The sequence below is a fragment of the Camelus dromedarius genome, chromosome 7 (assembly GCF_036321535.1).
Source record: "Camelus dromedarius isolate mCamDro1 chromosome 7, mCamDro1.pat, whole genome shotgun sequence".
NCBI lineage: Eukaryota > Metazoa > Chordata > Mammalia > Artiodactyla > Camelidae > Camelus > Camelus dromedarius.
In genome coordinates this window covers 5,557,035-5,571,320 of record NC_087442.1, presented here as the reverse complement: position 1 = coordinate 5,571,320, position 14,286 = coordinate 5,557,035, and the positions used below count along the sequence as shown (strand labels likewise).

The following is a 14,286-nucleotide window of genomic DNA, read 5'->3' as shown; positions in this document are numbered from 1 at the left end:
AGAGCAGGTTGGAATCATCCACTGGGTAAATCTAGGATAACCTACCTCTACCTGGGCCTAAGGTAGGAACGTTGGGGGGGAAAGTTGAGTCTGCTTCCTGGGTGCATCTTTATTTACATGCATATTTTCAAGCTTGCAAGAACCATAATGAAAAAAACTAGAGAAGCTGTGTGGTCATTGAAAGATTTTTCCCAGGCCACATTTTACTGATTTTCTCTTGGTTCCTAATGGTTTAGATCCATTTGGCTTTATACTTGAGTGCTGTTAATTTTTGAGTGACTAATTTGAGATCTTCCTGAAAGACCATATTAAAAACCCATATTATACAACCACTAGGCAGTATCCCCAGGATACATCAAACCATGTGTCTGACTTCCTTTTTCCCTGAAGCGCCCTCAGTGTCCCACTGCACCAGGGAAGATGACCAGACACCACGTTGGGCTTTCTGGACAAGATTTAGGTCATGTAATAAAGGCCTTTTGGATCTACCACTATAACCCAAAACAAGAATAACTCTGAAAATTTTAGTCTGATAGCAGGCACATGGATAAAAAGGTTTCAATTTGGCAAAACTGAAGCACCCATCAAATTATGGGGCAATATTTCTGTCTCTTTAAAGGCAAGCAGTTCCTCCACTGGCTCCACCCAATCTGCTTCCTGACTCAGAGGTTTAAAAGGGTGCAAACACTTTTCTCTCAGTTAAAGCAAAAGCACCAGCTCAAATAGCTTCTTTGGAGGAAATTTGACAACTCATCAACTCATTCAAAAAAAGGTGAGCCTGGCTGAGAAGAGGCCCTAGAGTGATAGAGTTGTGATGGGCAGTAGGAGCAGGGAGTCTGCATAGGGGGTGGATTCTGGTCTGAGAAGGGACCAGGTGCTGTGTAAGCAGCATGACAAGGAGGATGCTGCCAGAGTGGTAGTGGCAGAGGGTAGGGAGGGGAAGAGAGAGATTTATTAGTGTGATGTCCATACATCTCATATTTAACATGACAAACTTTTGCTGAATAGTGTACCTACATCCTGCTGCTACTGTGATAGACACTGAGTGCAGCTCGGTAACCCGTCCTTTTCCCTTAATAGGAAATTAGTGGTCCCAAGGTAGGTCTTTAGAGCTGGAAGGCAATTTAGAATCCATCCAGTCTAAAGAATCAGAATCCCTGAGAATGTGGTGACTCTCCAGGGGTGACCCAGGTCACTTACTGGCAGAGGAAATCTAGGTTCAGTTTGTTGAATTCTTTCCAACATTTCACAGAGAGAAGCTGTGTTCCTGATAGTCTAACAGATGAGTGGAGGGGTGGGAGCCACGGGGAGAGGACTAGTTATTCTAAAGAAATGATGTATGTGAAACCCTCCTCCTTGCCTTCCCTTACAGCCTTGCTACCAGTTCACCATTCAGGAAAGTGTATGGACTATTTTCCCCCAATCTACCTCTGACCTGATGTAAACTGAAACTATAGAATAATGGGCTTGAGAAGGAACAAAAAGAGGCTGTAGTGTTCAGTGATTAAGAGTGAGCATGGTAGAATCAGATAGGCCTTGAATTGAATCTCTCTCTGCTTAACACCTATTAGCACAGTGACCTTGGGCAAGTGTCTCAGAATTCTTGAGCCACCTCAGTTTCCTCATTTAAAAAACTCAGGTAATAAAATTAGCTTCCTTGCAGGTTATTTTTGGGAGTGAGACACAATTGACCCTTGAACAACATGGGCTTGAAATGTGTGGATCCACTTATACATGGATTTTTTTTTTCCAATAAATACACATTGACCCTCCATTTCCCTGGTTTTGCATTAGCAGATTCAACCAGCCAGGATGGAAATTTTCATTCGAGTTTGGTTGAATCCACCAATGTGAAACTCCCGACACCCGATATGGAGAGCCGACTGTACTAGTCATTTTATATAAGGGATTTGATCATCCTCAGATTTTGAAATATGTGGGGAGTCCCCCCCCACGGATGCAGAGGGATGACTGTAATATACAAAATACATTTATTAGGGTGCATTGTATACAGTATACATTCAGTAGTGGTTACCACTTACAGGTTAAAATTTTTAATGTGGAAATGTTTTTTAACTTATTCAAAGATAAAGGGAATGATACAAGGAACTTCCATGTAACTGTATCAAGCTTCAGCAATTATCAATTTATGATAGTCTTGTTTCATTTATATATTCACCACTCCCCAGCCAGCCCAGATGACTTTGAAGCAAATATCAGTGTGTCATTTTATCAATAAATATTTGAGTATATATGTCTGAAAGATAAAAATCCTAAAATTGAGATTGATAACCAAAGGGTAAATACATACGAACCTTTGTAAGATATTGCTCACTTCTCCTCTGTATGTTTTTGACTGTTTTTCCATTCCTACTCACCATGAGGGCAAGGACCTGTTTCCCCTATACCTTTTAGCAATAGACTGCCAGCAAGCTTTTGCCAAATCTGTAGGTGAGAAATAGTATCTGAGTGTAATTGTAATTAATTAATTATTTTTCTTTTTTTCTATGTTTTGATCTATTTTCTTCTATTATGAGTGATTATTAATATATTTTTACATATTCAAGGAATATTTACATTTTTTCTTTGAGTTTATTCATATCTCTTGCTCCATTTTCTGTTGAGTTGTTGGTCTTTTGTTTCTCTACTCTTAGATATTCTTTGTTTTAAAATTTTTTCTTCTTACTAGTATATTTGATTTACAAAATTGTGTTAGTTTCAGGTGTACAGCAAAGTGATTCAGTTATACATATATTTTTTCTAATTTTTTCCATTTTAGATTATTACAAGATATTGTATATAGTTCCCTGTGTTGTTTATCTATTTGATTTATAGTAGTGTGTATTTGTTAATTCCATACTCCTAATTTATCCTTCCTTGACCCTTTCCCTTTTGGTAACTGTGTTTGTTTATTTATAATAAGTTTGTTTTCTATGTCTGTGAGTCTGTTTCTGTTTTGTGAATAAGTTCATTTGTATTATATTTTCAGGTTCCATTTATAAGTGATATCATATAATATTTGTATTTGTCTTATTTACTTCACTTAGTATGATAATCTCTAGGTTCATTCATGTTGCTGCAAATGGCATTATGTCATTCTTTTTTTATGACTGAGTAGTATTCCATTGTATATATCTATATATGCCACAACCTCTTTATCCAGCCATCTGTCGATGGACATTTAGGTTGCTTGCATGTCTTGGCTGTTGTAAACTGTGCTGTTGTGAACTTTGGGGTGCAGGTATCTTTTCAAATTAGAGTTTTCATCTTTCCCAGATACATGCCCAGGAGTGGGATTGTTGGATCATATGGTAGCTCTATTTTTAGTTTTTTAAGGAAGCTCCATACTGTTTTTCATATGGCTACATCAATTTACATTCCCACCAACAGCTTAGGAGGATTTCCTTTTCTCCACAGCCTCTCCAGCATTTATTATTTGCAGACTTTTTGATAATAGCCATTCTGACCAGTGTGAGGTGATCATCACTATAGTTTTGATTTGCATTTCTCTAATAATTAGCAACATTGAGCATCTTTTAATGTGCTTGTTGGCCATCTGTATAGATATTCTTTGTGTAAAAGGAAAATTGCCCCTCTCTGATGTAAGTTGGAAAAAATTTTTCCCCTAGTTTGACATTTGTATTTTAATTTGTTTATGTTTTTTTTTTGCCTCACCTTATCTTTTTGATTTTTATGTAATCAAATTTATGAGTCTTTTTCCTTACTCTATGTCAAATCAGTAAAATCATGTTATTTATATCAAATTGTGTTATATAAAATCATGTTGCTTAAAATTGTTAAATTTTATGAGCTGCTTTAAACATGATTCAGTGTTGAATTTGGCCAAATATCTTCTGCACCTAGTTAATTTTCTTCTTAATCTATTAATGGGATATGTTCTAACAATCAATTTCCTCATGTTGAGCCATCCCAATATTTCTGAAACAATCATACTTCATTATGGTGTATTGCTATTTAGTATCTAATAATTTATTTAGGATTTTTGTATCAGTAATCACATATGATACATGTCTATAGATTTATTTATTGGTGAAATCTTTGTTGGCTTTTTGGATCAATATTATGCTTGCTTCATAAAAGAACTGAACATTTTCCTTCTTTTTTATGTGATCAGGAATAGTTTCAGTAACATTGAGATAATCAGATCTTTAAAGGTTTCAGTGAGTTTCCTGTGAAACCATCTGAACCTGGTACTCTTTTGTGGGGAAAGTCTTTAGCCACTTTGCTATTTCTTCCATGGTAATGGAAGTGTTTCATTTTTCTATATGGGGATCATATAGAAAATTTTCAGGGAGGAAAAGAAAGGAAAAAGAGAGTTAGGAATGGTTCCCATTTACCTAAATTGGCCATTTTTCCCTCTCCTTCCTTTTCTTAAGGTCTTGAGGGTACCTTAGCCCTAGAGCCTCCTTATAGAAATGGCTGCCCTCCAGAACAACACTCTGAGGATTGTGCTGGTGGGGAAGACCGGCAGTGGGAAAAGTGCCACAGCAAATACCATCCTCGGGAGAAAAGAATTCAAATCTAAGGTTTCTGCCCACGCTGTCACCAAGAGATGTCAGACAGCTTCCCGGACATGGAAGGGGAGAGAAATTCTTGTTGTTGACACCCCAGGGCTCTTTGACACCAAGGACAGCCTGAACACCACCTGCAGGGAAATCAGCCAATGTGTCCTCTGTTCCTGCCCCGGGCCTCACGCCATCATCCTGGTTCTTCAGTTGGGCCGCCACACGGATGAAGAGCAGAAAACCGTGGAGTTGATCAAGGCCGTGTTTGGAGACTCAGCCATGAAGCACATGATAATCTTGTTCACGCGCAAAGATGATCTGGAGGACCAGAGCCTAAGCGACTTTATAGCAGATGTGGATGGGAAGCTAAAGAGCCTCATTCAGGAGTGTGGAGACCGCTACTGTGCCTTCAGTAACAGCTGCAAAACAGCCCAGGCTGAGAAGGAGGCCCAGGTGCAGGAGCTGGTGGAGCTGATAGAGAAAATGGTGCAGAGCAACGACGGGACCTACTTTTCTGACGCCATATACAGGGAGACAGAGGAAAGGCTGAGAAAGGAGGAAGAAGACCTGAAGAAAATCACTGATCAATTCGAAACAAGAATTAATGTAATAGAAAAGGACACCAATATATCACAGGAAGAAAAGGATGAAAAATTAAAGATGCTAAAAATGAAGTATAATGAGCAAATGAAAAAGAAAAGAGAAAAAGCTGAGAGAAGTATATTAGAAGAAGTTATCAAGGCAGTTAAAAATGTGCTTTCAAAAATATGGGAAAAGTTTTGGAAGTAATGTAAATTTTATTTTTCTTCTTAATTCACTATAACTTGTTAATATGGTAGATCGTATTTTCCAAAGATGGCTAAAATTGTATCTTCTTGGATGGACTTTGTGACTGCTTTGATAAATAGTGGATGGGTGAAACAACACCATATGACTTCTAAGGTTAGATAGAGAAAATGCTTCCTTGCTCTCTTGAGATGCTTGCCCTTGGAATTTGGCCACCATGTTGTAAAGAAGTCCAATTTGCCTGTCAAGAAGCCCACATGAAAAAGACATGAAGTCCCTGGCCCACTCTTCTGGCTGATATTTCATCTGCCAGCTGGAACCAACTTGCCAGCCATGCAAGCGAGGCAACACAGAAATGGATTCACCCACCACCAACTGATGAAGCTAGCAAAGAGCAAAGATGAGCCATTTCTTGCTAGGACCCGCCCAAATTGCAGATTCATAAGAAAAATAAATGATTCTTGCTTTAAACCACAAAGTTTTGGGAGGTTTTGCTATGTAGTGATAGCTAACAAGAATTAAATATATTTTTAGCTCATTTCCTGCAACTCTGGGCTCCCCTCTATCCTTCCACACAAAGCCAACAAATTTCAAAATTTATAAAATTGATATAATCAAGGAATGATCTATTATACAGAGTTCAAATACTTAATTCAGGAAAATTCAAAGAAGAAATCCTGCATACGTTAAGTGTAAACACCACTGGTAATGTGTGTTATTTCAATCCACTTCTATGAGTACTTTGCTAGTGAAGCATTAGGCTTCTCTGGCACCATTATGCTGTGGTTCATGGAGATCTGGAAGTTGACAAATTCTCTTATTATTTTTCCCTCTCTCTTTCTCTCTCTTTTAACGTATCATCCTAACTTAAAATGTCCCTGACTGTAACTTAAAAGTCTCTTCTGTGCCAAATATTTTTCATTTGCTTCTGCAGATGCCCACTTCATCCATCTTCGCCCTAGCTTTTTGCCCAGGAGGATGATCTACATGGACAACGTCAGTAGAATCTCTTGCTCTCTGATTTCTGCTTGGGTTCTGCCAGTGGGAAATCCAAGCAGAAGATCTCTTGAGGATAAAAAAACAAGGCCAGGGTATTTATTCTCCTGCCTCTCTCCCTGCAAGGTTATCTCTGACTTGCTGCAACCCGAAGCCAAAGGTCACAGCTCCTCCCCTGGTGGCCTCTCTACCCAACTGTCCTCCTGGGTTCCAGCTTTTGTTCACCCCTTAGGGTAAGGATGTAATTTCCTCACTGTTTCTAGCCCTCTCCCTCGTCAGTTCCAAACCCTGTGTCCACAGCTTGTAGGAAGCCCCTTCACTAGACTTTCCTCCAAGTACCTAGTAGTACTTCTATAGTACTGCTATAGTAGTAAGCTGTCTCTTTTCTGCTTGAATCCTGATGGAGAAATCTTATGATACCTACCTCTGTTTCTCTTTCAGAGCATTCCTGATTTTTATTTTCATTAAAAAAAAAATCCCTCTAGTGTTTTGTGCCAGCAGAAAAATCTCTCCTGATAGCTAAAATCTTTAGGACAAGTTTACCCTCACAAACTGTGACATGGACAGTGAGCAGGTGAAAGTTTCTGCCTTGCTAAATTAACTGCAAAACCTCAAAGTTAGAGGGATGACTTTATGTCGTTTGTAATGATTGCAGATAACCCAAAGTCAAATTATTGGAATTTTTACAGTTGTCCTTTGTTTTGTCTGTGAAAATGACTGAGAGTATTCATTGCCTCAGTGACTTTTAGGAAGACAGGGATTAGAGATTAAGTATGGAGAAAATAAGATGCCAAACACCTGCTCATTCGAAGGTTCATCACAGGGGAGGGCATAGCTCAGTGGTAGAGTGCATGCTTAGAATGCAGAAGGTCCTGGGTTCAAGCCCCAGAACTGCCATTAAGAAACAAATAAATAAACCTAATTACTCTCCCCATGCCCCCAGTGTAATAGAGTAAAAAAAAAAAAGTTATGGTTCATCACAAATATTATGAATGGAGTAAAGACAACATAGAAGAAAAAAATATTGTGAGAAAACATTTATAACATATGTGAAATAACATTGCTAACCCAAACTGCTATTCCCCATAACACAATTCTCATATTTAGAGGTAGTTCTCTGTGAAGGATTCATCAGTGCAATATTATCTCTAGAGAGCAAATTATTCATGCACTGTCCTGACAACTTTCATTTGAGAACCATTTAAAAGATACTGTCTCTCAGAGACTTGCAGAAACATTATTAATTCAATTAACTTGTGTGTGTCTAGGCATGTATTGGGGCCTACTGGAGATGCAACTTAAGGGAGGTGATTGTCCTTCCAATTTTATATTGTACTGTGGAAGGTAAGACATAACCAGAGGAAAAATGAGTAAATCAAATAAATCATATTGACATTATTTTCTCCCTTGACAAATGAAGTCTTGCCCACCCAATTATCTTCACATTCTTATATCCAAATTTTCTCTGAAGGTGGTTCTAACTGAATTCTGAGGTCTCTGGAAATTCCAGCATTTATTGTGTACATATTTCTAATGTTGAAACATGTGATAGCCGCGACTCATAATTGGGACATTAAAGTAGGATTTACAGGAGAGGACCTGAGGGAGAATTCAGGGCTTGAAGTCTACTATGAAGGATGTATAGTGTGTGTCCATGTGGGTGATTGGAATGATAATCAAGCTTCTTTTCAGAAACAAGAAAGTTAGGGCCTGCAGGGAAGATTAACAGGGGAAATGTAGACTCAAGGGCAGCAGCATCCAACTAGGCTTGTGATAAGCTATCAGAAGTATCAGATGTCAAAGGGAGGGTCCCATGTAAACATCTTACATTAACTTGAAATTTTGGACTGAAGATTATGTGAGAAGCCTGGGGTGAATGTAGCAGGATATTAACATAAATATCTCTGTCAGTTTCAGCTGAGTCCTCAGTATTGCCAATATCCCCACATCCCAAAGCTATGTGCTAGCAGATCTGTGTGGGACCTGCAAAGGAAGGAGCTAGAAACCAGTTCTGTAAGGTTGAGTTCTTCAGCTAGTTCGATAGATATTTGAAGAGGACAAGAGGAAAGGGCTTTTGAAAGAGGGCACTTCGATTAAAAGGACAATGACCCTTAGCACCAGAGGGAGCACGGTAAAGATGGAGGAGGCTGATTGGAAACAACCATAAGTTTCACTGACTGTGGGGCAAAAGTATGTGCTCCCCATAAATTAAATGTGGCCCACACAGGAGGGAGCCAGCCAAAGCCAGCTTGAGGCGGACTTGCCCAGGAATCCAACAGGGATCCCAATTGTGACGTACAGACCAGATCTCTGGAAGTCCAGGTGCCAGGATCTGGAGTTAATGTAACCAGCTGGAGGAGACAGCATGGCCATTAGTTGGACTTGTAATTGGAGATTTCCAGGGGAGACTTTCTGAGTCATTAATGGTGCCCCATGAAGCAAAGAGCCACTAAGTGGGTCTCCACCCCCTAAAGGCCAGATTACACCCGACTTGTCATTGATGTTCCTTCCTTTTCTCCTGTAACCCACAAGGAGTCAGAACCAAAGCAAGTGACTGGAAGAGGAGGGGGAGAAGGGCAGGGTCCACACTGCAGCTCCTTCGGGGGGAGCAGTTACATGTCAGGGGAAGAAGAGCCTTTTTCCTTCAATGAAATTCAGTTTGATTATTGGGTTGGATGTTTTAATTACAAAAATGTGACTCACAGTGATGAGAGAGGGTTTGTGCTGAGGGCAAAACCTATCTAGGATTTCCTCCATGAGGCCCTGATGGAGCCAGTTTGAAGGGCCAGTAGGAGAATAGAATAAATGCCTTCCTCCTCGGCCCTGTGAAGTCTGTCTCATTTAATCACATGTTTATATCTAGAGCACCTTTTTTGCTGTGAAGGAGATCTCTCTGGAGAAGAACCCCAAGATATTGCCAATCTGGAATAGTGGCCTTGTGTGTTTCAAGGAGTGGTTGAGGAGTCCAGGGGAGGCATTTGGCTCGTGCAGATGACTGAGCGAATTTGATGTCAGCCCATTCCTACCACAGAGGGTTATTTATTTATGTATAAATCCCAGAGAGTCAGAGATTCAGAGGTGGAGTATGGCCTGCAACATCTGAAGGGGGAGAAGTGTCCCAAGAGCCCTGAGCCTTATTTACTCAAAGTCAATCAAAGCCAAACCTTGACCAGCTAAACACCTGTGCTGTGGGGTCTCCACATCCTTGTGGCCGAAGCAAGAACAGGCACAGATCACCGCTGTGAATGGGAGGGAGACTTCAAGGGCAAGTTTTTGGTATGTCTGTGGCACAACTTCTGACCCTTCTTAGAGATCGCAGCTTTAACTATTGAGAATGGACTTAATTTTTGACAGAGTCTCAATCTGGTGACTAGGGTGGTGAATGACCCAACTTGAAAGCACATTTATGGTTGAAAATAAAAAGAAGCTATAAATCAGAGACTCGTTTTCCAATGTGGCTTTTAACTCCGAAGATGATTCCACTAGAGGAGTTCCAGAGATGCTGAGTAATGAGCCCCTAAGGTCAAAGGAGGCACATTTGAGACACAGCAAACATTTGTTCATAGTCCATGAACAACCAAAAGTTTCCTGGAATAGTAATTTGTTGAATATAGGTGCAAAATTACATAATTTCTGGAAGCTATAGCAGACATAGAAGCCCTTAATAAATTCACCAAGCAAGCCTTGAATGACAGTCCACAAAGCCGGTCCTTACTGAACACTGAGATGTCTCTACGGAGCAAAGCTGTTCTCCAAAACAGAATGGCCTTGGACATTATCACTGTCTTGCAAGGACGCACTGTACCATTATCCAAACAAATTGTAGTATGTTCCTACCCGATGAGACTGTTAATGTGTCATTTCTACTAAGTCACATGAGGACACAAGGGAACACTCTGAGTGATCCAACCCCCTGCCTGGGGACTTAGTAGACCAGTGGTTTGGATTATGAGACTCTTAGTAGAAAAAGTTGTCATTGATTTTTGGGAATCGTTGCCTTAACCTTTGTTTTCTCTTGCACGTGCCTGTATTGTTGCTGTGGCGTCTGCCTCCATTGCAGTCACATAGCCACCAGAGGAGCCACCTCCATGCTAGTGAAAGCCCTTGCCGAGTGCCAGGGTGCACAGTGGAAGAGGAGAACGTGTCCGATCGGTGAGCCACACCCAGGCAACTAGGGGCTCCCCAACCACTCCCCTGTCCTTGGAATGTGTGATCTGTTTGCCTTCCCCACTCTCAGAAGCTGCCGCAAGGATCCAGCCTTGAGATAGAAATGTGGGGTGAAGACTATCTGGACCATATAAGTGACTGAACGCACTTAAGGCTTCTATATAAAAGTTTGATTCTGGCGGGCAGGTGGGAAAACTGTTCTTCTTGTGGCCGCCCAAGACAAGCCTTGTAAGTAAGTTCCCTTGCTTATTTAACCAGCCACCCACCAACCTGGGTGGTCTGACTCATCATCAGGTTTCAGGTTACACCCAGGAAGACCTCAAGGAGGTTGTAAACCAACCTAATTTTTAAACACCAGTCTCATCTGTCTCTATAAACAAATATAAAAAATGAAATATATAAGGCAATTGTTCTCAAAGTTCTTTATTCTTGTTAAAAACCGTCTTAATTATCTAAAATTCTTTCTAAGTTGGATTGTATTCTCTGGGATTTGGAATCAACAAATTGCCATGTTGCAGAATAGGACTTTGTAGATATTCTCTTTTCACTATTGACGTTTAATCTGCCTTCTCACTCTTGGTCCTCTTTTCCATGCTCTATGATTCTCTTTTTTACATAAGTGAACATCTTCTCATCTACTTTATAATTTACAAAATGTATTACTTTTTTCCCTTTATTTTCTGCCCCTTCAAGGAATATTGAAAGATCTGGAAAGGCAAGGATCTTTACCTGCTCTTATTTGCTAATAAATCCCATTGCCTACAGCAGTGCTCGGCACATAACAGGCTCTCAGTAAACATGAAATGAAAATTCTATCTCATTTACTATTTTGTTCTTGTTTGTTTAGAATTTCTTTAAGAATGTATACAATTATATTTGTCATTTATACCTCAATAAAGATGAAAAATAAAAATAAATTAGATGATTCCACTCTACATGCACTAAAATGCTTTGAAAAAGAAAAGGCTGACAACACCAAGTGTCAGCAAGGGTGTGGGATTATGGGGCTCTCACAATGGCTAGTACAGGTGAAGATGGTACAACAATTTTGGAAAACACTGTGATAGTTTTTAACATAAACATATATTTACCATACAACACAGTAATTCCACTCCTAGAAATGTATCCAAGAGAAATGAAAACAAATGTTCACAGAAAAACATGAACTCAAATGTTCATAGAAGTTTTATTCATAATAATAAAAAAACGAAAACAACTCAGATGCCCATCATCTGGTGACTAGATAGACTGTCATGTATCTCTGCAATCTAACAGGTAATCTTCAGTAACACAGAGAAGAAGCTACTGATGCCTAAAACACTGGCTTACTCTCAAAGCATCAGCTTAAGTGGAAAAAAAAAATACATGCTATAAAACTGTGTTTATATAATATTCTAGAACATTCAAATTTATACGGACAGAAAACAAATCCATGGTTCTCAGGTGATGAGAAGAGGAGGGGATAGCATTTACTGCAAAAGAGCACAAGCAAATGTTTTAGGGTTATGTAAATATTTTCTTAACACCTGTATTGTGGTATGGTCCCTGTACAGTAAACTACATATATTTCAGATGCACAGTTTGATGAATTTTGATAGATGTATACACCCATGAAAACACCACTACAATCAAGATAGCTAGCATTTCCATCACTCCCCAAGAAGTGCAAATTTTGAATTCCCAATTTATCCCTTTCCATCCCCTTTCACTCCTGGTAACCATAAGTTTGTTTTCTGTGTCTGTGAGTCTGTTTCTGCTTTGTAGATAAGTTCATTTGTGTCCTTTTTTTTTTTTTTAAGACTCCACATATAAGTGATACCATATGGCATTTTTCTTTTTCTTTCTGGCTTACTTCATTTAGAATGATGATCTCCAGGTCCATTCATATTGCTGCAAATGGCATTATTTTATTCTGTTTTATGGCTGTGTTATACACACACACACACACACACACACACACACACATACACATATATACACATATACATATATATTTACACACACACACCCCACATCTTCTTTATCTTTGTCAATGGACATTTGGGTTGTTCCCATGTCTTGGCTATTGTAAATAGTGCTGCTGTGAACACTGGGGTGCATGTGTCTTTTTGAATTATATTTTTCTCCAGATACATGCCCAGGAGTGGGTGGGATTGCTGGATCATATGGTAAGTCTATTTTTAATTTTTTGGGGAACCTCCATACTGTCCTCCACAGTGGCTGCACCAATTTACATTCTCACTAACAGTCCAGGAGGGTTCCTCTTTCTCCATACCTTCTCTAGTGTTTATCGTTTTTAGACTTTTTAATAATGGCCATTCTGACTGGTGTGAGGTGATATCCCTTAGCTTTGATTTGCATTTCTCTAATGATGTTGAGCATCTTTTCATGTGTTTGTTGGCCATCTGTATGTCTTCTTTGTTGTTTAGAATCTGATTGCCATATTTGTCTATATATCTGCTTTCAACCTATCTCTCATGTTTTAGATTTGGATTTCTTTTGAAATCCACTCTAAAAATATTTATCTTTTAAACTGAAACTTTTGGTGTATTTATCATAATTACAACTTATGATCTATTTGGATGCATAATAACATTTTATTTTTTGATTCCTACTTGTCCAACTACTTGTCCAAACTTGTCCAACTACTTGTCCAAACTTGTCCAATTTGTTTTCTCTTTCTTCTTTGTGGCTTAATTTGGATTATTTGGTGATTTTTTTTACATTCTAATTTTTTCTCTACTAGTTTGAAAATTGTATACACTTTTCCTAATTTTCTTAGTGGCCACCCAGTGATTACAACACATGTTCTTTTTCCAAAATTTTTAAATTTTTTATATACTTTTTAAAGATTACATTCCATTTACAGTTATTACATAATATTGTCTATATTCACCATACAATACACATTCTTAACTTGTCAAAGTCTAAAGGTAATCTGTATTTTAATCTTCCTCTTATACAACAAATTACTTTTTTATTTATTTAATTAATTAATTAATTTTAAACCTTTTTATTGAGTTATAGTCATTTTACAATGTTGTGTCAAATTCCAGTGTAGAGCACAATTTTTCAGTTATACATGACATACATACATTCATTGTCACATTCTTTTGCTGTGAGCCACCACAAGATCCTGTTTATATTTCTCTGTGCTACACAGTACAATCTTGTTTATCTATAACAAATTACTTTAGAACATTTAAACTCCATTCCCACCTTCCACTCCATCTATAACTTATTGTTGTTGTGTATTTTAATTTTCCTATTTTTTTCCTTTTGAAGCCCTAGAAATTATTACCATTATTTTGTATCATCTATGTTTGTTTAGACTTAGTCTTTTCTTCCTCCCTTTCTTTTTTTTTTTTTTTTTACCTCTGATTTATTACCTGAGAGTACTTTACTCTTTCCTCAGTTACATTCATTAGAAATTCTTTTAATGAGGTTGCACTGGTAGCAAGAACTGTCAGTCTTTGTTGTCTGAAATGTGTTTATTTATCTCTTATTTCTGACAGCTATATTCCCTGAGTGTAGAATGTTAAGTTGACCATTATCTTCTTTCAGCACTCTGAAAATCTGCTTCCACTGTTTTTTGGCTTCCTTTGTAACTACTAAGAAATCAGCATAGTTTCAGCCATCTCTTCCTCAAAGGTCATTTGTCCGTTCTTCCTGATAACTTTTTAAAACATTCTCTTTGCTGTCCCGTAGTTTCACTTTTATGGGTTAAGGTATGATTTCTTTCTTCATGATCTTCTTTGGTATTAGTTTTCTTGAATGTGTGGATTGGTAAATTTCATCATTTCAGAAGAAA

The 14,286-nt window shown here is 38.5% G+C and overlaps 1 protein-coding gene across 9 annotated transcripts; it reads left to right on the top strand.

The window, feature by feature from the left end:
- Nucleotides 1-665: 665 nt before the first annotated feature.
- Nucleotides 666-11,392, top strand: LOC105085214 (GTPase IMAP family member 7). Of its 9 annotated transcripts, none has more exons than XR_010381544.1 (4): nt 711-772; nt 6,247-6,308; nt 6,435-6,541; nt 10,369-11,392. XR_010381544.1 is itself a non-coding variant. In XM_010975445.3 (2 exons), exon 2 carries the CDS (start codon nt 4,437-4,439, stop codon nt 5,313-5,315), a length of 879 nt encoding a protein of 292 aa, XP_010973747.2. In that variant the 5' UTR covers nt 666-772; nt 4,398-4,436; the 3' UTR covers nt 5,316-5,790. The 9 variants fall into 9 exon arrangements, 1 of the variants encoding a protein (XP_010973747.2); XR_010381540.1 differs by having other exon boundaries at nt 9,172-11,392; XR_010381543.1 differs by lacking the exon at nt 6,247-6,308 and having other exon boundaries at nt 666-772.
- Nucleotides 11,393-14,286: the final 2,894 nt, after the last annotated feature.

Coding starts and splice junctions, on each gene's coding strand:
- LOC105085214 (XM_010975445.3), top strand. CDS start 4,437: ATGGCTGCCCTCCAGAACAACACTCTGAGGATTGTGCTGGTGGGGAAG.